General features: G+C 43.3%; 1 protein-coding gene and 1 long non-coding RNA gene across 9 annotated transcripts in view; one reads left to right on the top strand and one right to left on the bottom strand.

Annotated features, from left to right (window-relative positions):
- The window catches only part of pcsk2 (proprotein convertase subtilisin/kexin type 2), a 344,834-nt gene that overhangs the window by 166,917 nt on the left and 152,733 nt on the right, over window positions 1-25,184 (top strand). For 6 of the 8 annotated variants that reach the window (XM_069931790.1, XM_069931791.1, XM_069931797.1 and 3 more), the window contains 2 exons: window positions 4,209-4,399; window positions 17,906-18,006. In XM_069931790.1, coding sequence (XP_069787891.1) covers window positions 4,209-4,399; window positions 17,906-18,006 — 292 coding nt within the window. Of the gene's footprint in view, window positions 1-4,208; window positions 4,400-17,905; window positions 18,007-25,184 lie in introns of those variants that run through there. The other 2 variants (XM_069931793.1, XM_069931800.1) reach the window with 2 other exon arrangements.
- The window catches only part of LOC138760761 (uncharacterized), an 89,990-nt gene that overhangs the window by 37,988 nt on the left and 26,818 nt on the right, over window positions 1-25,184 (bottom strand). The window lies entirely within an intron of this gene.

Raw genomic sequence — 25,184 nt, 5'->3', positions numbered from 1 at the left:
ACTACCCTCCGGGAAAAGTAATTCCCCCTCAACTTTTCATCCTAAATCTACTCTTCCAAACCTTGAGACTAGATCCCCTACAGTAAGTCTTTTATGCAGCACCTTATTGAATACCTTCTGGAAATCCAAGTACATGACCCAACCTGTTCTCCTCTCATCTGCTGCACTTGCTATATCCTCAAAAACTTGTCAAACGTGACCTGCCCTTCCTGAATCCATGTTGTGTCTGGCTGATGGAAAAATTTTGATTCAGATGTCTCATTTTTTTTCATTTAGGATAACATCCAATATTTTCCTGATCACAGACATTAAACCAACTGTCCTATTGTTGCCTGCCTTTTGCCTACATGCTCTTTAAAACAATTTTATGACATTTGTTGTCTTCCAATCTCCTGGGACTTGCCCAAAGTCCAGTAAATATTGATAAATTATCACAAACACCTCTATTTTAACTTCTGCCATTTTTATCACTGAGAGAGGATTCATTTAGTCAGGAACAAGGGAGTTATCTACCTTTAGATCCACTACTTTTCTGAGCACTACTTCGTTAGTGATAGTGATTTTATCAAGGTCCTCACCTCCCATTACATGTGATGGAGGGATTACATTGTAGGTTACAAATTGATTCTTTGGGTGGAGAGTGTAGTTGACGTTAGCCATCTTGTCTACCATGAAGACCAACACAAAGTAGTTGTTCAATGTGTCAACTATTTCCACATTAACCAATATTAATCTTCCCCCCTTCTCATCATTTAAGGGACTGATGTTGACTTTAGCCTCCCTTTTCCACTTTGTATAATTATAAAATCTTCTCCTACCTGATTTTATATTTTGTGCTGGATAACATTCATAATCTACCTTTGATTTCTTTATTGTGTGCTTAGTGGTCCTTTGTTGCTTTTTAATGCTTTTTAAACTCCAGATTTCCAGCTCAATGATTCAAGGAAAGAAGCATTACATGTGATGGAGGGATTACATTGTAGGTTTCAAATTGATTCTTGGGATGGCAGAGAGCAGTTGAAGTCTAGAAAATGCTGCCTGCTGTATGCCCGTTACTCCCACAGCATCCAAGAAATATCTGGATGAATGCTTCTGTTGTTGCTTTGGCAGACTCCAGCTCAGGCTTGGCAGCTGAGAGCCCCACATCAATCTGTGGGCTAATGGCGACCAGCTCCTGGGAACCAGGAACTGGATCCAGGATTCACGTTGGTGTGGTGGTTCTGGTTGCTACACCATTGCTGGAATGTGATTGTGTTCAGAAGGGCGCGAAGGAGATCAGTGGGGCTGTTGCCGGGTAACAGTGCATTTCAGCTATGGGTTGGCAGGCTCTGTTTTATTTTGGTGTGAATATTGCTGAAGGGAGACCTGTTGAGGTGTACAAAATTATGGGGGTGGGGTTGCAGAAATGGGATAGATCATGAGAAACATTTTCCTTAAGAAGGGTTTAGGATGTAAGGGTAGGAGATCTTGTAGATTTTTTTTTCACTGAAAGTGTGATTGAAATCTGAAACACAATGCCATAGGGAGTGAGCGAGGCAAGGAATTTTCCTAAATTTAAGAAGTATTTGGAGGAACACTTGCAATTCTATGGAATAGAAAGCTATGGGCTAAGTGCTGGTAAATGTATCAATAGTTACTTGAATGCTCCATGTGTATAATGGGCTGAAGGGCCTACTTCCATGATGACGCTGTGACCTTGGATGGGTGCTTGGGAGAGGTACATAACAGGTACTTGAATGAGCAGGGCATGCAGGGATAAGGCAAATGGAATTATTATGAAGGACATCTTTCTATGGCTCCATGTGGAATTTACATGTACACAGAGATATTTTGTTCACTGTTCATTTAGCTACTATCCTGAAGTTTAATTGAAAAATGCAGGGTTGCCTAAACCTAAAGAAGTTTGGTTGGTATTTGATGAATTATCTTTGATGATCTGGACTTATTGTGAAATCTTGGAGTTTGACCTTAAATCAGAACAATCAGATTCGTTATCATCTCAGTTTCCTACTATTTGTCAAAAGTTGTTCACATTATTTATTATGTTCCTATTTAAAAAAAGATAAATTTGAAATACTGTTATTCTCCAGTATTTCAAAATGGACAAACCAGTAGCTTATTATTTTTCAAAGAACTCTAATCTTGATTATTTCATTGACTTTTCAGGTGAATCACCTCAAACATTTTATTTCTATTTGGAGAGAAAAAAAAAATGCCTCCAAAATCCATTTTACATTTAGTTTTTTTTTCTGAATTAAACAAGTGACCTTCAAATAATAATCCAATTTCACTTTTCATGTGATAGCCAGTGCTTTGCAAGGTCTTCTGTTAAGCTTCTCACTTAATGGCAAGAAATTAAATATCTCTAATAATCAACATTCAGGAGTTTTATCAAATGGAAATGTTCTCTTTTTTGATTAGGCGCTTGTTCTAATATCTTCTTATCCATACGTGATAGCCATTCTGATGCGATATAACTAGTGGAGTCACAGTATTCAAAGGAAACTGGGGCTAGACATTATTCTCTGACATGTCCTCTCCTTCAGTACAGGTAAGTATGATTTAGGGGGTATTTCTCTTTCCTCAATTCAAATTTGCTCTGAGCTCTTTAGTAGAAAAGTCCAAGATCACTCCTGAATGGTCTATCTTTTGGGTATAATATTAAATTCTCAGGTGCACATAAAAATCCTCAGGTGCTCTTTAGAAGAAATAAAAGGCTATCATCCAAGCATTTGGCCTGTTTTTATTCCCACAATCAATATCACAAAACAAATAAGAGGTAAAACAACTAGTGAAACTGACCTCAGCTGCTGCTGAACAGAATGTGTACATTCTTCCTGCAATTGCATGGGTTTCCACAGGTGCATCCCCAAGACAAGTTGATGAGATGGATGGTTATTGCAAATGTGTGTAGATGGCTGGGGAGAAGTTAATGGGTTATGTGAGGGAGAATAGATTTCGGGGGGGGGGGGGGAGAAATGAAGATGATTGAGGGCTGGCATAGACCTGATGGGCCAGATGGCTTCCTTCTTACTTAAGGAAATAAAAAATATGAGAACATTTAGGGATATCTATTAATGGGAGCTTGCTGTGAACAAATTGACTGCCATGTTTCTGATACTATAGCAATGATAAACCAACAGTTTTATGATGGCTAATTCTGCCTCTCCCACTGGAAAAAGAATATGATGTCATGTATGTACTCTGCAAATAAATCTAAAGTCCTTTTGAAAATGGTCAGGAAATCCAAAACTGTCCAAGGAAATTATTCTAGTTTTCCAAAAATGCACAATAAAGACCTAATGCAACATGTGGTTGATTTATCTCCAGTGTTTTGGCTGAATTTAACTTTTTTAATTTTGTTTTAATTGTCTTTCCATCTTCCACCAACACTTGGAAGTGTTGGGCAGTGGCTTGGTTATTTTTCACAAGTAGAGGATGTCCCAATGATACAGAGTGCAGTACCCACTTCATCCATATTTTTAATGTTAAGCAGCTGAATATTAATACTTCCAAGGTGAAGTCATTCAAAACTTGACTTAACCATTCCAAACGTAGAAAATCAGAGCCGAAGTCTATTCAGCACCTGCTTCACCATTCAATATGATCATGGCTGATCATTCGACCTCAGTATCCTCTTACTGCTTTGTTTCCATAGCCCTTGATCCCTTTAGCCAATAGAATAAATCTACTGAACTGTACTCTACAACTTCTAATACTTTAAAACGTCTTCCATCTGTTACCTTGAATGCAGATTGAGGAACTGGGGATTCAGCCATTTAGCCTTCAATCAACCTCCCTTTTGAGAAACTGGTCTGCGGCTATTTACTTCCTCCCTCTTAAATCTGTCCTCTTGCTGCCCATCTCTTCTCTCACTGCCCTCCCTACAACTGCTGTCCCCTCTCTTTCTGCTGTCCCCTTTTTTGTTCTCCTGTAGTCCTGCATCTTTCTACTATCCCCACTTTGCAGCAGTTGACAACCAAAGGTGTTTTGGAGTACATTCACCATAACTGTAGCCTTCTGCATTTCAACCTTGAGGCCAAGTGTTGGGCATCTTCTAGTCTGGCTTCAGCAGCACCTACTCTGAATGACCTGAGACAAATCTTTACCTCACCCTTTAGCAGAGAGTATATGTAGTGAGCCACACCAACTTGCTGTTTAGATGTTTGTGCAACTGCTCTCTGAATGATAATGCATTTCCAAATCAGCAGGTGTCTTCAGAACTCTCAGTTTTTTACAAGGATAGAGCAGGGAAGCCGAACTGCAAACTTCTGCTCACAGAATACTACACAGGACGAAAAGCTTCCGCCACCACCATCATCATATATCAGAGGGAGCCCAGTGCTTCTGCCACGAATGTCTACTTCTCTGGGAAGAGTCCACCTGGCAGACCAATGGGGTAAGCTCCTATGCAAATTCATAATGGTGACCATAATTTTACAATAACCATTTAATGTCATGTATCCCTATGCTTCATAGTTTGCACAGTCACTTTACAATTGCTGAACATTGCCCTTAAATTTCATCAGAACCAAGTCTCTAGGATAAGAAGAGGAAATAGGTCCAATTTGCCTGAAGAGTACCCAGTATTTTAAAAAATACTAATATAAAAGGGGAACCTCAGCTGTACTACTCCTCTAACCCACTGAGCAGACGGCCATGAGTGATGGCGACTCCAAAACTGTTGATGAAAGCATGGCCACATTCTGGCAGCATTTAAATCAAATGCTCTCTAGCAGTTCCTAATACATTTGACAAAGGAGGAGCCAGTGAAGAAGAATGTTTGTAATCCTTGGGGCTGGACTAGCATAGCGCTGTGGATTATTGACGCCATTCTGTTTTCTGTGAGTTTACGATGATTAGGCATTGATTAAGTCGCACATCAGCAGAGGGGCACGAGTGTTTAGCGTGAAACGTAGACTTTTTTTCTTAGAAAGTGGAAATAAAGTCAAAAGACGGGAGATACCGGTAATTATTTAATAGTTTTAATGTTGCAAATCATCTGAAGGAGCTCCCTGCAATAGTTCCCAGAAAAATGTTTGAATCTCTACCTTGTAATGAAAGATGAGGATAGGTGATGAAAAGACTAGTCAGGGGGAACACAAAGACTAATGGAGAAACTTCCATATCTTCAGGCCCAGGCAGCTGGAGATCCTGAGTCATGGGTTTTAAATAAAGGCCAGAACAAGAGGACAAAATTGCAAGAGCAAACGTACAGAAGATGTGGTGATACAACCACTACACTGGCCGCACTCCTACCGGCCTACTGCAGGGGGAAACCACTGCACCTGCAGGTAGGCAACCTGGGAGGCTCGCCCCACCTGCTGGTTGTCAATCACCGGCCCGTATAAAGACTCGAGCCAGCCCCTTCGGGAACAGTCAGATATGTGGAGTCAGCAAAATACAGAGACTGGTGTGTACAAGTTTAAGCTAATTAAAGCCTGTTCTACAATCTGTGGACTTTGCATCAGAATTATTTGTGGAGCAGCGCTCACAATTTAATTAGCTTAAAATTAAAAGGACCATGGAGAAGTTCCTCACCATCAAGAGGCTGGATATTGACCCTCAACATCTGGACCCTCCAGCATACTTCGAGATCTGGAAACATGCGATTGAGGTGACCATCCACACACAGGCTGAGGTCATCAACACAAACCAGAAAAAACTCATGGTACTACACACCAAGCTGGGCCTGCACGCTTTCTAGGCTACACAAGAATACATGGATTTTGAACCAGCGATGGTTGTCCTAGAAGGCATGTACCAGCCCCTGATGAACATACTCTACACTCAGTACCTGCTCAGCATCAGGGTATAGCAGCCAGGTGAGACAGCAGACACTTACCTGAGGGCACTGTGAGATCTAGCACGCCCATGAATGATCGAAGCTGGAGTGACTGCTCTGAGATGCCTGCGAGGGAGGGCTGCAGTCTAAGGCGATGACAGACTCTGTTGGAGGAGAATAATGCCTCCCTTACCAGGATCATGGAGGTAGTCCACTCACTGGAAGCTGCAGCTCACCATGTAGAGGCCTTCAGTGCTCACCTCCCTCAACCTCTAGCCTAGCTGACGCCGACAGCAGCAGTCTCTGAGAGGCCCCACATGGAGCAGATGATCGCAGCCACTGACGCAGTTCTCCGCAACCAATGGGGAGCCCCTTCCAACTCTCTGAGTGCCAGGCAGCGCCATTACTCCACCCGCCACTTCCACCCACACCGACGGCATCACTTCCAGCCCGGCCATCCAACCACACTGCTGTCATGTGCTCTTCATGAAGACCACTATCTTACATCGGCCAACTTCTGACCGCCCATGCAAATGACATCACTTCTGGCCGAGTCACCTGACTACGCCAATGTCATGTGCATCTCCTGGGTGGTCCCATTATGGGCCAGCCAACCCCCAACCATCTTGACTCGCTGACGTGGTCAACACACACATGTACAATTCTGTGCACTCACCGCACCGCACAATCCTAAAGGCACCCACTGGCCACTTCTCACCACAACCATCAAGGAGCAGTGACTCAGACCACAAGGCAGTCTTAGCATTCACCACGCAAATGGAGGACATTCTTCACAGACTCGAGCGCTCAGTGATGGACAGTGCTGTCAATGGGAAGGTAATAAAATGTATGTTTGATAGTGGTCGTACTGAGAGCTTTGTGCACCTGATTGTGGTCCATAGGCTAAAACTCAAAGTATACCCAGTGAACTTCTCTATCGCTTTTGCACCCCGGGACCACTCCATCACGGCATTAGGGGGCTGCTTGGTGAACTTGACAGTGGTGGGAGGGGAACATACCAAGGGTTCAGGCTTCTGGTCATGCCCAAGCTCTGAGCCCCTGTTATCCTGGGGCTAGACCCAGTGTCACTTCCACAGCCTCACCCTTGCCTTTGGTGGCCCACTCCCCCTACTCACTATCCACAACACAAAGTCCAGCGATGCATGCTCCCTCCATCCCCCTTCTCACCTGACACCAGACCGAAAGCCTATAGTGGCCAAAAGCAGGCACTACTGTAGAGCCGACAGGACCTTTATCAAGGCCGAGGTGAGACGGCTTCAGGTGGAAGGAGTTATAAAGCCCAGCACCAGCCCCTGAAGAGCCCCGCTGGACACCTATCCACTGCCCCGCATCACTGACATGGTCAATGAGATAGCCCAGTACATGCTGCTAACCATTGTGCCGGGTCCTGTTTGGGATCACAAATGGAGACTTCTTGTTTCAGCGGGAGATGGACTGCAGTGATAGACCAGCATAATCTAAAAGTGACTTTCCAGTACCTGGACAATGTCACCATCTGCGGCCATGACCAGCAGGTCCACGATGCCAATCTGGAGAGATTTCTCTGGATGGCAAAGGCACTGAACCTCACCTACAACAGGGAGAAGTGCATGTTCAGCACCACCCGTCTCGCCATCCTGGGGTGCATCGTGGAACATGGTGTCATTGATGCCGACGCTGAATGTATGCACCACCTAATGGAACTTACTCTCTCCCACACCCTCAAGGCCCTTCACAGGTGCCTAGGGCTCTTTTACAACTACCAGTCCCCCACTTTTCAGACAAGGTCCGCCTACTGGCCCAAGCCACCATCTTTCCCCTCCCTGCTGAGACGCAAGCGGCCTTCAACTGCATCAGACAGGATATTGTCAATTCCACGATGCATGCCGTCGACGAGACCACCCCATTCGGGTGGAGTGTAATGCCTCTGATGTTCCCTTCACTGCCACCTTTAATCAAGGGGGCAGGCCCGTTGCCTTTTTCTCCAGGACCCTCCATGGTTCAGAACTCAGACACTCCGCCATCAAAAAGAAGGCCCAAGCGATTGTGAAAGCAGTCCGCCACTAGTGCCACTACCTGGCAGGCAAATGGTTCACCCTTCTCACCAACCAGCGCACAGTGGCATTCATGTTCAGTACCACCCACAGAGGCAAGATCAGAAATGACAAGATCTTGTACTGGAGAGCCGAGCTGACCACATTTAGCTATGACATCCACTGTAGGCCGAGGAAGTTCAATGACTCCCCTGATGCCCTGACCCAGCCTGCACCAGTGCGCAATCTGAACAGCTTCAGGCGCTGCATGACACCCTTTGCCACCCGGGCGTCACGCGCCTGAACCAGTTAATTAAGTCCCGGAACCTCCCCTTCACCATTCAATAAATCTGGACCATGACTGAGTCCTGCAGAGTCTTTGCAGAGTGGAAACTGCGCATCTTCTGCCTGCCACAGGCCCATGTAGTGAAGGCCACTCGGACCTACGAGCGACTCGTAACTTCAAGGGACCACTGCCTTCTACAAATAAGAACATCTAATTCCTCTCAGTCATAGATGAATATTCCCGTTTTCCCTTCGCCATCCCTTACCCTGACGCCACCACCGTCTTCATTATCAAGCACTAGTGCAGATCTTCACCATGTTCGGATACCCGGCATTCATCCTCAGAGACCGGAGCTCCAGCTTCATGAGTAAGGAGCTGCACCCGTACCTGGCGGTGCGAGGCATCACGGCTAGTCACACGACTAACTAAAACCCTAAGGACAACAGGCAGATGGATCATGAGAACGGGGTAATCTGGAAGGCAGCCCTTCTGATCAAAAGGCTGGACCATCAACTATTGGCAAGAGGCCCTCCCCGAGGCACTCCACACCATACGGTCACTCATGTGCATGGCTACCAATCAAACCCCTCACGAACGCCTTTTCTCCTTTCCCAGGAAATCGGCAACTGGCATCTCCCTGCCAGCATGGCTGATGTCTCCAGGGCCAGTACTCCTCTGCAAACACATGAGGATCCACAAATCTGACCTCCCCAGGCGAGCAGGTGCACCTTCTCTATTCAAACCCCAATTACGCCTATGTCAGTTACCCCAATGGATGTGTGGACACTGTCTCAACCAGAGACCTGGCACTAGCAGGGGTCCAGCCCCCCCAGCCCCAGCAACCCTGGCCCATTCAGGATCCCCTGGGAGCTGACACCCTCTCTCCACCTCTGCAGAGGGCCCAACTCCCTGCAGCCCACCCCACACCTACACTCCCCACTCTGCCAAATACCATCCCGCCAACACCACCGGCTGCCCTGGTCACCCCGGACCCAGTCAACCGTCAGGCAGCCCTGCCCCTACCGACCACTGACGAAGAGCTTGTCCTGCTTTGGTCCCAGAAACACAGACGACCGCCGGACCACCTGAACTTGTAGATACTACTCAGTACTGAGAGCATCGTACCACCCCCCCCACCCCGACCCACCCCGGACTCATTTTATGAAGGGGGTGAATGTGGTGATACAACCACTACACTGGCCACACACAGCCCACTGCAAGAAGTAACCACTGTACCTGTAGGTAGACATCCTGGGAGGCTGGCCCCACCTGCCGGCTATCAATCACTGTATAAAAACTTGAACTGGCCCCTTCAGGGACAGTCAGACATGTGGAGCCAGTAAAGATACTAAGGCTGGTGTACAAGTTTAAGCTAATTAGAGCCTGTTGTTCAGTCTGTGGACTTTGCGTCAGAATTATTCACACAGCAGTGCTCTTAGACGGATACTAGGATATTGGTGGGGGGAAGGGGTTGGGGGCTGAGGGTAATTACTACATGAGTACATGAGGCCAGTGGTGACTTGAAAATGAGGATGAAACTTGACAGTGTTATTACTGAACTGTATTGTGTCAGTAAAAGTCATCAAGCACAGAATTGAATCCTGATGAGTTCTTCACACTCTTAGTTGATGCTTAAGCATCATTCAAATCTCATTATTATTCTGAAATGTTTGTGTGAACATTGGGGAAATATTTCCATCATTTAAATATTCCAACAATTTTTTTTTTGCAATTTTTAGGCTAGGTTCATGAATTTCCACAGAATGCATTTAATCAATGTTCTTGCTTTAAATCAGTCTAGCTTGATGACCAAGGTGAACTCTGTGGGAAAATGCACAGGTGGAATGTGTGATGTTGGCAAAGCAATTAATGTTACTCATTATAAAATAAAGAAGGATCATTTCTGATCGCAAAAGGTGTGTGAATGAAACAGGATAGTTACTGTGGGAAATAATTTTGTGGGGCTGAATCTCAGAGCTGCCATGAAAAGCAGGACAGCTGGTGATCCATGACAACTGAGTCATAAAGGTCAAGGATGAATCTTGACCTTTTCCTTCCATTTCTTTTTGCATATCCTTCAAAAATGTGCAGATTTTAGTACATTGAACTCAGATGGAATGTACAGAATTATGTACATTGACATCAGCAATTTACATCCCTATAATCAATGTTGTAAAAAACAGCGTGCAACAGCCAATTTATTCACTGCAAACTCGCACAAGCACAAAGTGCCAGTGATCAGGTGACCTGTTTTGATTCACAGAAAGCATTTCTGGGATCATTTCTGTTCACCTAAGATGGTGGTCAGAGCTTCATTTTAATATATTTCACACAGTGTAGAAGTTCTTCAGTATACCTTGGAATGTTGCCCCATTTTTTTGTGTTTTAAATAAAGTAGCAGCACTGCTGGCGCTGCAATAAAGGCAGACCTGCCACTGGTATGGACCCAGGAGAGCAGGGAGCAGAGGCACAGCACTGCTCCACAGGGTCCAACTCCCCAGTCCCAATGCAGGAGGCTCCATACAGACTTCAAATAGCCTGTTAAAGGAGCTGACAGTATATGCGCTGAAAATGCTGCAACCTTGGGGACTGTGCCCAAGATGGCGGCATCTATGCTCATCAGTGGCAACAAAGGGTGGCAGATTCCAGGGGAGCAGTGGACCAGTGCAGGGCACCAGAAATGGGGAGAACATACCCTCTCCTCCACCCCTTACTGAGAATGATAGGCAGAGGTGACAACCCTACAGCAGTGTACCAGCAAGGGGCTCAGTGGCTGAATGAATAACAAAGGTGCAGGCGGTCAGCAAGTTGCGGTCAAAAGACTCATGGAACTGGGATTTGTGAGGGTGCTGAGGGCAAGAAGGTCACCCGAAGGGCCTTGGGCACTGAAGGTTTCCTGAAGGCCTTCTTTTATCCTTGCAAATAAAAGAAATGCCTCTTATGCCTTTATAACCATCTCACCTACTTTCTATCCAGCAATCTTTGAGCATGCACTCATAGGTTTCCTCAGCTCCTCAACATTTTACATTTATTATTTACTCAATAGGTTTGCTTGTTTAATTATATAATAAATGAATAAGAGTTTATTGTCATATACATAAGCATAATGTACAGATGCTCTGAAATGTTGGCTTCCTGTCGCTTTCTGTTCTAAAACACTTCAAATTACATGGCCAATTTTTATCTCATTGACAAAATTCCTAAAACTGTCCTTCACAATTGTCCATTGCAATTATGATAAACACCAGAAAAATCAAGGGACCTAGCTCTCACTACAGAACTCTGCTATAGACAGCTTTGGAACAGGAACTCAGTTTGCCGATGGATCAAACAGATGTCTGTGCAGTTGCAGAGGCTGCGGGAACGCTGGAGGTGAATCCACAGACCCTCAGTGTCTCTGAGGGCCTCTCTTTTGCTTTTCTTCCTCTCTTACCAGCAATACCCTTTGCCTGTCTTCTGGCAGGCAGAAGGAAATTATGTGTAATATTACATTTCTGTATATTACATGACAATAAAGGAATCTTGAATCTTGAAATGAGACTTAAAACAATCCATCTGTACCACGATGTGTGTTCATATTAATCAGACTTTCTTATATGAGACCAGTCTTACAATCTAATCAAGTTGTATAGACTTTGAGTCATAGAGTCATGCTTATTTACTCTATGTTTATCCATTTCTTTAACCAGAGCAGTTTTTGGTTGCTTTTTCCATAAAGGAATCACAAAAATAAGTCAACAAGTATGAATCTCACATCTTGCTCTTGAGGTGCAAACAAAAGAGCACAGTTGGGTAAATTGCACCCAGATGCTTTGAACATTTGGAAATGAACAACAATCATTCCGTTAATTCTGGCCAGATTCCAAATCTAAAAAAAAAACATTTAGAAGTGAAAGAATAAGAAAGGCCTAATGATATGAAATCCCACTTACATAAGTTGTGGTTTAATGGAATCACTCTGGTTTTTGAATCATAAATTTGTGAGTCCAAGTTCCACTCCAGAGATCTTAAATCTCAGATGATTCTGCATATTTGGAGAGTTATCATTCATAAATTATTTTGCCATCCTATCTTGTCCCTTGAATGGAACTAAAATTCTCCTTTCTTGGCAGCATCCCTATTATGATCTTTTACACTTTCATTTGTACAATCACACATATTTTGTGACCAAAATTAAACAGTTAACTTTAAAGGTATTTTTTCACATAGTTGTATCATGCCTGCACTTGTCCTTTTATTCACCTGCCTTGAAAATAAATGTCTTTATGCCTTCATAAACATCTCACCTACTTTTCTTCCTACCTTCAGCAATTGATGAGCAGGCAGTCAGAGGTTCCCTCTGCTCTTCAACTCAAGCCCATGTTTTACATTTATGATTTACTCAATAGATTTGCTTGTTCAATGATACAATACATGAAGAGGAGTTTATTGTCATATACATATGCACAATGTATAGATGCACTGAAATTCTGGCTTCCTGTAGCTTTCTATTCTACCACACTTTAAATTACATGGCTAATTTTTATCTCATTGACAAAATTGTGAAAACTGTCCTTCACAATGTCCATTGCGATTATGATAATACACCAGGGACCTAGCTCTCACTTCAGAACTCTGCAGCAAACAGCCTTCCATTCATGATAACCCTCAATAATGTTTTAGTTGTCTGTCACTGAGTGTTTTTTGATAAAAATGTATTGCTTTCCTTTACTTTACTAACTAGGTGCCACGTCAAAAAAATCTAGGCAGATAACTTTTTGTTATTTCCTCTAAAGGTTAGTAAAATTAATCAGAAATGACTTTCTCACAACAAATTTATCTTGCCTGTCTTCAGTTGTCCATGCCTTTGTCGCCCTCAAAAAATTTCCATTAAATTTCCTATCAGCAAAAGTGATCTGATCGGCATGTAATTGCCTTTATTACAACAGTAGACCATTGCAGCCCACCGGCATCAAGATACAGCGAGGTTCAGAAAACATTGATCAAGCCCTCTACTAACAATGACAGATTTCTTTTTGGAAAATGCAGTAACCCAAGTTGTGCTTGGCATATTTCTAAAAATAATGAATTAGATTTAATATCAGTGAATTTGGTTGGTTTTAACTGAGCAAGGAATCTTGGCCAGGATACCATGATAACTCAGCGCACTTCTTGGAATTATGGTGCGAGATCTTTCATTTGCAACTTAACAAGGCAACCAGAGCTCTGATTAAATCTGAAAGACAACCCTTCCTATCATGCTACTGTGGTGCCCTGTGCGTGGAGACAAGGACTGGCCTGCAAAACGGCTGATGAACACAGTGACTGCGCGGACCTGGGGTTCGGCCATCGTCCCAGGTGATCTTCATGTGGCGGGAAATTGGGGAACTCTGGCGGGAATGCTGGCCAATCCCAGGCCTGCACTCCGATGACATGGGGCCCTGACATCAGCGCTTGCGGCCCATATAAGTGCAATGGCCAGAGCAATAAACCAGTCTTGTTTTCCAAGGCTTTGGTGTGTGTTTCATTCTTCTCCATGCTTGCATAGGATGAATGCTACATTAGTCACCCCGACAGGTCCAACTGGCAGTTGGACCCGAAGATGACTGATCAAGCGGAACCAGTGACCATGTACTCAATCTATCTCAGGCTCCCAACGTTTTGAGTGTTTCAGCCACAAATGTGGTGCGAGCAGGCCGAGGCTCAGTTCCAGCTTTGGCACATCACCGCTGATAACACCTGCTACTTCTACATCATGAGCACCCTCGATCAGGACGCAACGGCAAGGGTCATAGATTTCCTAAAACAGCCTCCAGAGGAAGGCAAATATGCAGCCCTCGAAGAGCTGATAACCCACACTTTTGGGCTCGCCGGTGAGAGCGCACCACCTGATTTTTATGGATGGATTGGGTGACAAGGCCCCGTTTGCCCTAATGAATGAGATGATCACTCTAACTGAGGGCCACAAGCCTTGCCTTCGCTTTGAGAAATCTTCTGGAGCAGCTGCTTGAGGATATCCAACTCATGCTCATGAACAAGGACTTCAGTGACCCACCGCCTCAACGAGGCCATCATACCCAACAGATACCCCCTGCCCCACATCCAAGATTTTGCCGCCAACCTGCACATGGTACAGATGCTCTCCAAGGTGGACCTCATCCATGGGTACCACCAATTCCTAGTTCACCCCCAGGGCATCCCCAAGACTGCAATCATAACCCCCTTTGGCTTGTTTGAATTTCTCCAGATTCCCCCTTCCGTCTAAACAATGCTGCACAAACTTTTCAAACTGATGGACGCAGTGGGCCGGGAGTTCTCATTTGCATTCATCTATTTGGATGATATCCTCATCGCCAGCCACAGCCGCAAGGACCATGCTGCCCACCTGAGACAACTGTGCACTGTTTGAGTGAGTTCGGGCTGATCAAAGATAGATTTCCTGGGGCACAAGATAAACACCCCTCCCTGAGAAGGCTGAGGCAGTCCAGCACTTCCCTAAGCCACGCACGGTAAAAGGGCTACGGGAATTTGTCGGTATGATAAACTTTTACCACAGGTTCATACCAGCAGTGGCACACGTGAAGTGCTGGTGGCAGGCAAGTCAGAAGACATTTGAGACGAGAGGTCTTTGAGGTGGTTCCAGAATGCCAAAGATGTGCTAGCCATCGCCATCCTCCTGCTCCACCCCAGACTGGAGGGACCTACCACCCTGACAGTCGACACCTCCAACACAGCAGTAGGGGACATCCTAGAGCAACTCAAGGACCAGTGGAAACTCTTGGCCTCTTTCAGCAGGCACCTCCAGCCCCCCTGAGCTCAAACACAGTGCTTTTGACCAAGAGCTGTTGGCCTTGTACCTGGAGGCAAGGCACTTCGGTTACTTTTGGAAGGCTGGCTATTCAAGGTCTTCATGGATTGTAAGCCGCTGACCTTCACCTTCCATAAAGTATTGGACCCGTGGTTGGCCCCACAGCAGAGATACTTGTCCTATGTATCTGAATTTACCATGGACATTCAGCACACCGCGGGGAAAAGCAACGTGGTAGCTGACGCTCTGTCATTCCCCCCAATCAAGTCAGTAGATGCCCTGTCGACTGCATGGCCCTTGCCAAAGCGCAGCAACAGAACCTCAAGATCCTCGTGTATAGGACAGCCATCTCTGGTCTCAGGGTAGAGGACATCCCTGTCGGCTTAGGTAACCTGACACAGTTGTGCGATGTCTCTACCGGCAGCCCCCATCCCATCGTTGTGGCTGCATGGAGGCACCAGGTTTTCAATGCCATCCACCATCTGGCGCACTCCGCAATCTGCGCCATGGTCAAAATGGTGGTTAATATGCCTCTATTAAACAGGTCAAAACCTGCACGAACTGCCAGTCCTCCAAAGTGCAGGTTCACACGAGAGCGCCCACACAGACTTTTGAGGTGGCATGGCCAGGTTCAGCTATGTACACATCAAAATAGTGGGGCCATAACCAGTTTCCCATGGGGTGAGATACCTCTTAACCATGGTTGACCACTCCATGATGTGGTGGGAGGCAGTCCCACTGACACCTGCGCCAAGACACTAATTGACACATAGGTGTCCAGATTCGGGGTCTCCAACCTCGGACAGGTGGGCACAATTCACTTCTGGGCTCTGGCAGCACTGGCTAACTTTTTGGGGATACAGCTCCATCACACCATGGTGTATCACCCTCAGGCTAATGGGTTGGTACAACTCTTTCACAGAAACCTGAAGGTAGCCTTGATGGCCCGGCTCAGGGTCCCAACTGGGTTGACGAATTGCCGTGGATCCTGTTGGGGATTCATACCGCACCAAAGGAGGACTTCAATGCCTCAGTGGTGGAGATGGTCTATGGCGCATTTTTGATCATTCCCAGGAAGTTCCTGGCCCACATAATTGCCCAGAAGACCCTTCAACAGCCCTCAAGAAGGTGGTGAAAACTGGGGGCCATAGTCCCACGGCAACCCCCACTACACGGCCAGCTGAAACATAATGTTGCCAGGGACTTAAAGACTTGTCAGTACTTATTCGTGAGAGGGGCGCACACAGGCCACCCTTACAACAGCCCTAAGAGGGACCTTACAGGGTCATCAGGGACAACGGTTCCACCTTCGTCCTCGACATCAGCAGTAAGGAGGAGACTTTTACCATCGACCACCTGAAACCAACATATTTGGACTGTAATGAACCAGTCTCCACTCCTCCTCCGTGATGCAGGGGCAGACCGCCCAAGACTATGGACAATAGTCCAGTCACCGATTTTGGGAGGGTCATGTAGTGGCCCATGCAAAGAGACATGGACCAGCCTACGAAATGGCCAATGAATGCAGTGATCATGTGGACACATGGGGGGTGACACCGGCTATCATTCCAGGTGATCTTCGCATGGTGGGAAGTTGGGGAACTCTGGCAGGAATGGCAGCCAATCCCAGGCCAGAGCTCCGATGACATAGAGCCCTGATCTCAGCACCTGGGGCCCACATGTTGCATGAATGCTACAATACAATTAAATGTCAACGTAGATTAATGTAGCGATTGGTAATATCAGTTTGCTTTTAAATTGTGCCATCATTATTGAGGAAGATTTCCCAATATAGTGCCTTTAGATTGATTTTCTGTTTAAAAAGAGTCTCCGAAAAATTATTAGTTTACACACTTCCAATATCCAGAAACGGAATGTGACTTGACCAATGTCAACTGATGGGTATGAAATAACTTGCATTTATATAGTTCCACAATATTTTAAAATTCACCTGGAAAGTAGCCTGGACCTTCAGATTAACATCTCATTAAAAGATGACACATTTGACACTGCTTTCAGAATGTCAACTTCTCTATAATGAGATTTTGAATCCATCAGTTTCTGATTAAGAGGAAAAATTGGATTTTAAAACTATTACCACCAGCATTACATATTTCAAATGCAACATAGGTTTCCTGATCCTATTTCTTGTGTCCTTATGGGATAAATAAATAATGCTTTTAGAATCTGAAGTATGGATCGATTAGGAGTATGAATTAAAGAAAGAATTGTTTTAAATCAATAGTGATATCACATGTTGATTGTACATAATATCAGAAAAGATAAAAGTAAAATTCTGTGAGCTTTGAAATGACATAAAAGACCACAGAGATAGACAGGCTCTTGGGTGAAAATGTTTTTTCCGCCCCCAAGTACGTCTTTTCACTCAGAAAGATTTCTGCACATGCATTGGGAACCTTTGCTGTTCTAATGATCAATTTGTTATTGAAACATAAAGTTTACTTCAGCAAAATTGTTGGAATGTAGTCTGTTCATTGCATAGAAGGTTAGGATCCTTGTCAGTCTTCTTACCAAAGTCTTTAAGTGGGGTTTCAACTCAAAATGCTGATTTTCCTTTATGGACGCTACCCGACCTACTGAGTTCCTCCAGTAGGTTGGGTTTTTTTGACTCCAGATTCCAGGATCTGCATTCTTCTGTGTCTCCTGACTACCAAAGCCATGGTTTTGCCAAGCGTGCTAGCAATTGACTCTCAACACTTCTACTGACTAATTTCCCGAAAGGAGTGGTTGACCACAGTCAATTACCTAATTTGGGAGATCTGGGATTCTAAAATTTCCGCAGTATAGTCAAAGATAATGAGGGGAAGCAAAAAAAAATTAGATGTGTTTTCTGAAAAGTCAATAATTTAATGGAAAGACGGGTGAGAAATTATACTACTGAAACTTTTCATTCAACAAAATTACATTTATCTTCTTTGGTAAGCATTATTCTGTGATTCATTGTTGACAGGTAGCTTGACTGCTTTATTTATTCTCTTTCAAATTTTTTTTAGGATATAAGATGCCAAGACTCAACACAACTTTGGGAAATGATCTAATTTCTAAGACTTTGAAGCTAAAACAGAGGACAGATGGCAATGATACCAGCAAACTGGTAGGAAATGTACAATCATATAACACCCTCCACCGTTTTATATCGGCTGTTACTGCAGAATAACCCTGGAGAAAATATTTTGTCCAAAAGATTTGCTTCCTGAAATAAAAATAGGGATTATGATAGACAACTTCAAGTTGAACACAACAATAACTTCAAATTTGCTGTATCACGTAGGAAGTTGGAAAGACATTAACTTTTATTGAATTTAGCCTGTTTGATCACATAAAGATGCTGACACATTATGTTGATTCAACTACCTAAAAATGTTTTGCCGCTGATTTTTGTTTCTACTCAGCACCTGATGCCTCTTATGCCCTGATACTACTTTTTCATGGTGGTAATGTCCTGGTGAAATCTTCACCATGTTTGTCACTGACTGCACCAAAGTCGGCAGGGAAGAAGTCCGAGTGCGAATGCAGCAAATGAATTTTCAGTGATATGTTGCACTTCATAGTTTTGTATGCTTGAAGATGTTGTAGATCAGCTGGATGTAGTTTGATACGGCATGATAGCACTGTTATGGGCTTCATTTAGGAGCTTGATGGCTGCATGGATGAAACTGTCTTTAAGCCTATTAGTGCGCAATTTCACACTCTTGAACCTTCTCCCCAGTTTGAAGAGAGAGAGAAGAGAATTTGGGTTGGGATGGGTCCTTCAGTATTCTAAGCTATATTTCTTGGGCAGTAGGGGATGCTGATAGAGTCAGTGGAGGGGAGAGAGGTTTGCATGGTCTGAACTGCATTCACCACCTTCTGCAATTTATTCCATACATGGGAGCAAGGAACAATTCCTGACCCTAAATGGGGATTATTGAGGTATGCTGATTATATAATTTCCTTCAGAATTCCATAAAGTTTGCTTTCAGGCCCTTTACATTTTACTCTTTTTAAGTATTATTTGTTGATTGTCAATTGCAAGATTTATTATACACAGAGGAAGATAGTCATGAAGTGAAATTATCTGAATGCTTTGAGATCTATTATTTATTTGAGCCATTGTTAATGGTGTTAATGTCCAAATATCTCTTGGTGCCTGCCACATTGACCACCGCCAGTGGGCTGATATCGCCTCAAACCGTGCATCTTGGCGCCTCACAGTTCGGCGGGCAGCAACCTCCTTTGAAGAAGACCGCAGAGGCCACCTCACTGACAAAAGACAAAGGAGGAAAAACCCAACACCCAACCCCAACCAACCAATTTTCCCCTGCAACCGCTGCAACCGTGTCTGCCTGTCCCGCATCGGACTTGTCAGCCACAATTGAGCCTGCAGCTGACGTGGACTTTTACCCCCTCCATAAATCTTCGTCTGCGAAGCCAAGCCAAAGAAGAAGAAGACATATGTCTGCACAACAATCCTGTTCATTATTATAATGGAGTCATCAGTTCATTTATTAGAAATAAACAAATAGCTATACACAATAAAAAATGTTATTGCAAGTATTAATTAGTGGATTATTAGCAATATTCTACAATTTGAATCTTGATGATGTACAATATATGAAGTACATCCAATTAAATTAATGACCAAAAAAAGACTGTTTATTTAAAACAATGCATGAGTTTTAATATTATTGTGGTATTTTGACTGCATAGAACATTGATGGTCCACAGTAGTTTTGTATTGTTAATTCTGGTTTCCTCCCACCCTTAAAATGTACCGGGGTTGCAGGTCATTTGGGTGTTATGGGGCCAAAGGGCCTGTTTCTGTGCTGCATGTCTAAATTAAATTATTTATATCAAGATACCAATATGTCATACTCCATTATAATATGGTGTCATGTTTATTACATTTCAAAGAAAGGCATTATAATTTAGATATTTATGAAACGTCCAACCTACAAAACCTGGAAACTGTTAACAGAACAATAGAATAAAAGTCTCAAAAGCAGAGCAATAAGCCCATCATGCCTGACCTGTTTATTAAATTATTTTTACTCCCTTAACTTTTATTCATAAACTTGTATTTTGATACTTTCAAGTATTTTCCAGATTCCTTTTTGGAAGTTATGATTGAGGCTGCTTCCATCAATGTTTCAGGCTCCATCCTAGAGATAACAAATCAGGTTTAAAGAAAAATCCTCCTCCCCAATCCTCCTCCCCTCTGAATGGCCTCAAAACTCTGTCCCCTGGTTATCAAAACAGTTTTTGCCCCATTTGCTCAATCAAGATTCAAAGCTTTATTTTCCTGTTTCTAATGTGCCAGCAGAACTTTCAAGTCACCCCCAAAAAAATCACTCTCCTCATCTAAGTTATTTTAATAGCAATTCCAGATTCCCTAGTCTATTCAAATATCTGAAACCTTGCATCTATCTTTGCTATGGATTTTGTATTTTCATGGATCAGTTTTCCCCTTAGAAACATTTATGTTACCACATTCATCATTGAAAACATTGCAATAAAGGTGTCTCATTGCAATTACACCCTCCTGTCAATCAATCTCTGTGACATTCTTGGCGCTGTGCCTCTCAACTCGTTTGTTTTACAAAGGACCTGCTCCAGCTTTTCATCACTGTTAAGCATTAGGCCATTTAATTGAAATTAAATAATGCAAATGTTTGCCCATAAAGATATAAATGCTTTCCCACAAAGATATAAAGTATAACTTTAAAGTGGAGGCAGAATTATGCCTGGATTTCCAGCCTCCTTCACCTGAAGCTGGTGTATGGTCTTGACTTCCATTTACAACAGTGTGGGAGATGGTTTAATGGCAGCAATTTCTGCACACCCTGTCTATTTTAAATAAATGAGATGACCTCAGTGTGCTTCCAATAGTTTTAGCCTCAAAAATAGCGGATAAAGATAAAAATATGAAACAATGTTTATTGAAATCTCAATCTCCACAAATACCTTGAAAAATTAAATGCTCTCATTAGCCATCTATATTTCCAATCTTATTTGTTATCTTAGATGTAAATTAAAAATAGTTGACTGACAGATGTAAAATGAAACAAATCTTAGACAACTTCATGTGGCTGCTCATAAAATATTATTTAAGAATGCAGAAAAAGAAACTGAGCTAAATAAATCAATCTAGAACCATAGAACATTATAGCACTGAAATTGGCCTCTTTGGTCCTTCTAGTTTGTGCCAAACCATTTATTTTTGCTTAGACCCACTGACCTGCACCCAGTTCATAGCCCTCCATACCTCTCCCATCCATGTACTTGTCCAAATTCTTCTTAAAAGCTAAAATTGAGCCCACATTCAGCACCACAGCTGGCAGCTTGTTCCACACTCCCACCACTCTCAATGTGAAGAAGTTCTCCCTCACATTCCTTCTAAACTTTTCCCCTTTCACTATTAAGTAATGTTCTCTGGTTTGTATCTCATTTATCCTCAATGGTAAAAAGCCTATCTACATTTATTCTCCCCTCATAATTTTAAATACCTTTATCAAATCTCCCCTCATTCTTCTATGCTCCAGGGAATAAAGTCCTAACCTATTTAACCTTTCCCTGTAACTCAGTTCCTGAAGTCCAGGCAACATCCTAGTAAATCTTGCCTGTACTCTTTCTATCTTATTGATATCTTTCCTGTAGTTGGGTGACCAAAACTGCACACAATACTCCATATTTGGCCTCTCCAATGTCTTAGATAACTTTGCTATAACACCCAAACTCCTATACTCAATACTTTGGTTTATGAAGGCATATTGGCTCTCTTTACAACCCTATCCACCTCTAACGCCACTTTCAGGGAATTATGTATCTGTATTCCCAGATCCATCTGTTCTACCACACTCCTCAGTGCCCTACCATTTACTGTGTAAATGGTAGGTTTGTTCTTCCAAAATGAAACATCTCACACTTGTCTGCATTGAATTCCATCTGCAATTTTTCATCCCATTTTTCCAGCTGGTCCAGATATCTCTGCAAGCTTTGAAAACCTTCTTTGTTATCCACAACACCTTCAATCTTAGTGCCATCTGCAAACTTGCTGATTCAATTTACCACATTATCATCCAGATCATCCAGATGACAAACAACAATGGCCCCAGCACCACTAGTCACAGGCCTCAAGTCTGAAAAGAAATCATCCTCCACTATTCTCTGGCTTTTCCTGTCCAGCCATTGTCGAATCCAGTTCACAACTTCACCATGAATATTAGCGTCTGAACCTTCCTACCTAACCTTTCATGTGGGACCTTGTCAAAGGCCTTACTAAAGTCCATATAGACAACATTCACAGCCTTTCATTTGTCAACTTTCCTGGTAACCTCCTAGAAAAATTCTACAACATTGGTTAAACATGACCCAAAGCCATGTTGACTATCCCTTATCAGTTACTGGACAGAATGGATGCAGATGGGGTGTTTCCAATGATGGGAAAATCCAGAACCCGGGGCCATGGTTTGAGGATAATAGGCAAACCATTTAGGACCAAGATGAGGAGGAATTTCTTCATCTGAATCTGTGGAATTAATTGCCACAGAGGGCAGTAGAGGCAGGTTCATTAAATATATTTAAGAGGGAATTAGATATATTTCTTCAGTATAAGGGTATTAAAGGTTACGGAGAGAAGGCGGGGACGGGGTACTGAACTTTAAGATCAGCCATGACCTCGTTGAATGGCGGAGCAGGCTCGAAGGGTCGAATGACCTACTCCTGCTCCTATCTTCTATGTTTCTATGTTTATCCAAAATGTTTGGGACCAATAGCATCAGCAGGATACCTGTATCAGCGGTTAAACAACAACAATGTCAGGCTTTTTGAGTGCCAATATGATGTCAGAAATGGAAAATTCACGTGAAATAATGTTTAGTACTTACCAAAAATATTTGATCTCTGCTTAAAAAAGATAAAAGACCAAACATTAGAAATTCTCCTCGATGGCTTTTACAAATGTTTTTTCCAGTGTCATCTGCCTCATTAACAATGTTTTTTGCCTTTTGCCGCCATCGGTCCCCAACACCTCCCCTTCACTGGTCCCGAAACCTCCCCACCGCAGCTGCTGGTCCCTGACACCTCCCCATTGCCACCACAGGTCCTGGCACCACCCCACTGGCACCGCTGGACCCTGACTATGGTCCCCGCTCCTGTCTGGGAGCCCGAGGCAACTTCTTCGATGTGGACGACACCGCATCCGATGCTGAGAATGGAGTTGCTGTTGCCGACTCCAGCTGCAGCTGATACTGAAAACTTGGATCCAGATCTGTTTGGCATCTTCCCGGCCAGAAGCAAAGATTTTGTTTTTTAACAGAGTGTCAGAGCCCCACGTGGGCAAGTCAGACGTTGAATTTTTTTTCCACTCGTGACTTCATGTCGGCGCTAAAAAAAAATTTGGTTTTTGGATCTTTACGGTTTTCACAACTTCAGATACAGGATACTTGACATGTAATTGTATATCCAATCTCTTAATACACCTTTCAATAATTTACCTACCACTGACATCAGGCTTAGTAGCCTATAATTTCCAGGGTTACTTTTGGAGCCTTTTTTAAACAACAAAACTACCCTCCAATCCGCCAGCATCAGGAGGAGTCACGTGATGGAGTAGTGGCCGGACGGTGAACTCCAGCCCTCTCCAGAAAAGTCGGGAAAAACAAGAGAAAATACAAAGGCACAGAAATACAAGTTAAAGAAAAGTGAGTATAAAGGTGGAAAGAAGATGGAGACAAAAGGAGAAAAATCAAAATCAACGGAAAGAAGAGAGGAAGAGAAGACAACGGAGGAAAAAGGTGAAGGCCTTACCTGTCCGAAGAGGCCCGCTGTGGAGAGAAGACCCCACTACCTCAGGTCGGTAGAAAAAGAACTACAACAATGGCTCACAGAGCCGAGTAAAAGTGCGCAACCGCGCATGCGCGACTCCTCGCGCATGCGCGATGCGCATGAAAAAAAACACACCGACGGGAGGGGGGACCAGCTGGGGAGTCGATCTCCACAGCCGGCAACGACAGCTGCAGAACACCTGCAGCAAGAAGAGACCACAGAAGACAATGGAAACAAGAAAGAAGAGGAGGAAAGGGCAACAAAGAAACAACAGATGGCCAACCCAGAGGAAGAACAAGAGGAAGAATACAGTGAAATAGATAAAGGGAAAGGATACACTTGCTCTTGTTAGAGGATACATGGAATCATTTAAAGAATGGCAAACACAGGAATTCAATGATTTAAGAAGAAGAATAAACAACACAGAAAAGAAAATAAATAAAATGGATATGACCTTAACAGAAATGGGGAAAAAAATGGACAAGATGGAAGAACGGGCAATAGCAGCAGAAATGGAGGTAGAAGACTTAAAAAATAAATTGGAGGAATCTAATAAAAAAACTAAAGAGACACAAGAATTACTAGCCCAAAAAATAGATATAATGGAAAATTATAACAGAAGAAATAACATAAAGATAGTGGGCCTTAAGGAAGATGAAGAAGGCAAGAATATGAGGGAGTTTATAAAAGAATGGATCCCTAAGGCCCTAGGATGTCCAGAACTACAGCAAGAAATGGAAATAGAAAGGGCACATAGAGCATTGGCCCCTAAACCACAACCACAACAAAAACCAAGATCTATTGTAGTAAAATTCCTAAGATATACTACAAGAGAAAAGGTACTGGAGAAGACAATGGAAAAAGTAAGAGAGGGCAACAAACCACTGGAGTATAAAGGGCAAAAAATCTTCATTTATCCAGATATAAGCTTTGAACTCCTAAAGAAGAGAAAAGAGTTCAATACAGCAAAAGCGATTTTATGGAAGAAAGGATATAAATTTACACTGAAGCATCCTGCGGTATTGAAAATATTTATTCCAGGACAACAAAACAGACTATTCTCGGATCCAGAAGAAGCACGAAAATTTGCAGAACAATTACAAAAATAGACTGAGGGATGAAGACGGGTAATGAGAGCAAAAATGATCACGATTGATATGTATGTGGGTAAAGACAAAAATAGACTGAGGGATGAAGACGGGTAAGGAGGGTAAAAATGACCACGATTGATATGTATGCGGGTAAAGAGGTATAAGAGTGAATAGAGACAATGGGCATATGTGAAAGTATCTGTAATTAGAGGAAAACATAGAGAGTATAGACAAGAATTAATAAGGGAAGGTAATGGAATAGAGAGAATAAGGAGGGAATTAAAAGAGTGACCTTTGTGACATATAAAAAGCGAAATCTTTTCTGGGGGGGGCTGGGTGGGGGAAAAGAGCGGTCACTGCAAAATCAGTTGACGCT

This window comes from Narcine bancroftii, chromosome 4, assembly GCF_036971445.1.
Source record: "Narcine bancroftii isolate sNarBan1 chromosome 4, sNarBan1.hap1, whole genome shotgun sequence".
NCBI lineage: Eukaryota > Metazoa > Chordata > Chondrichthyes > Torpediniformes > Narcinidae > Narcine > Narcine bancroftii.
This window is presented reverse-complemented; position numbering and strand designations above follow the sequence as displayed.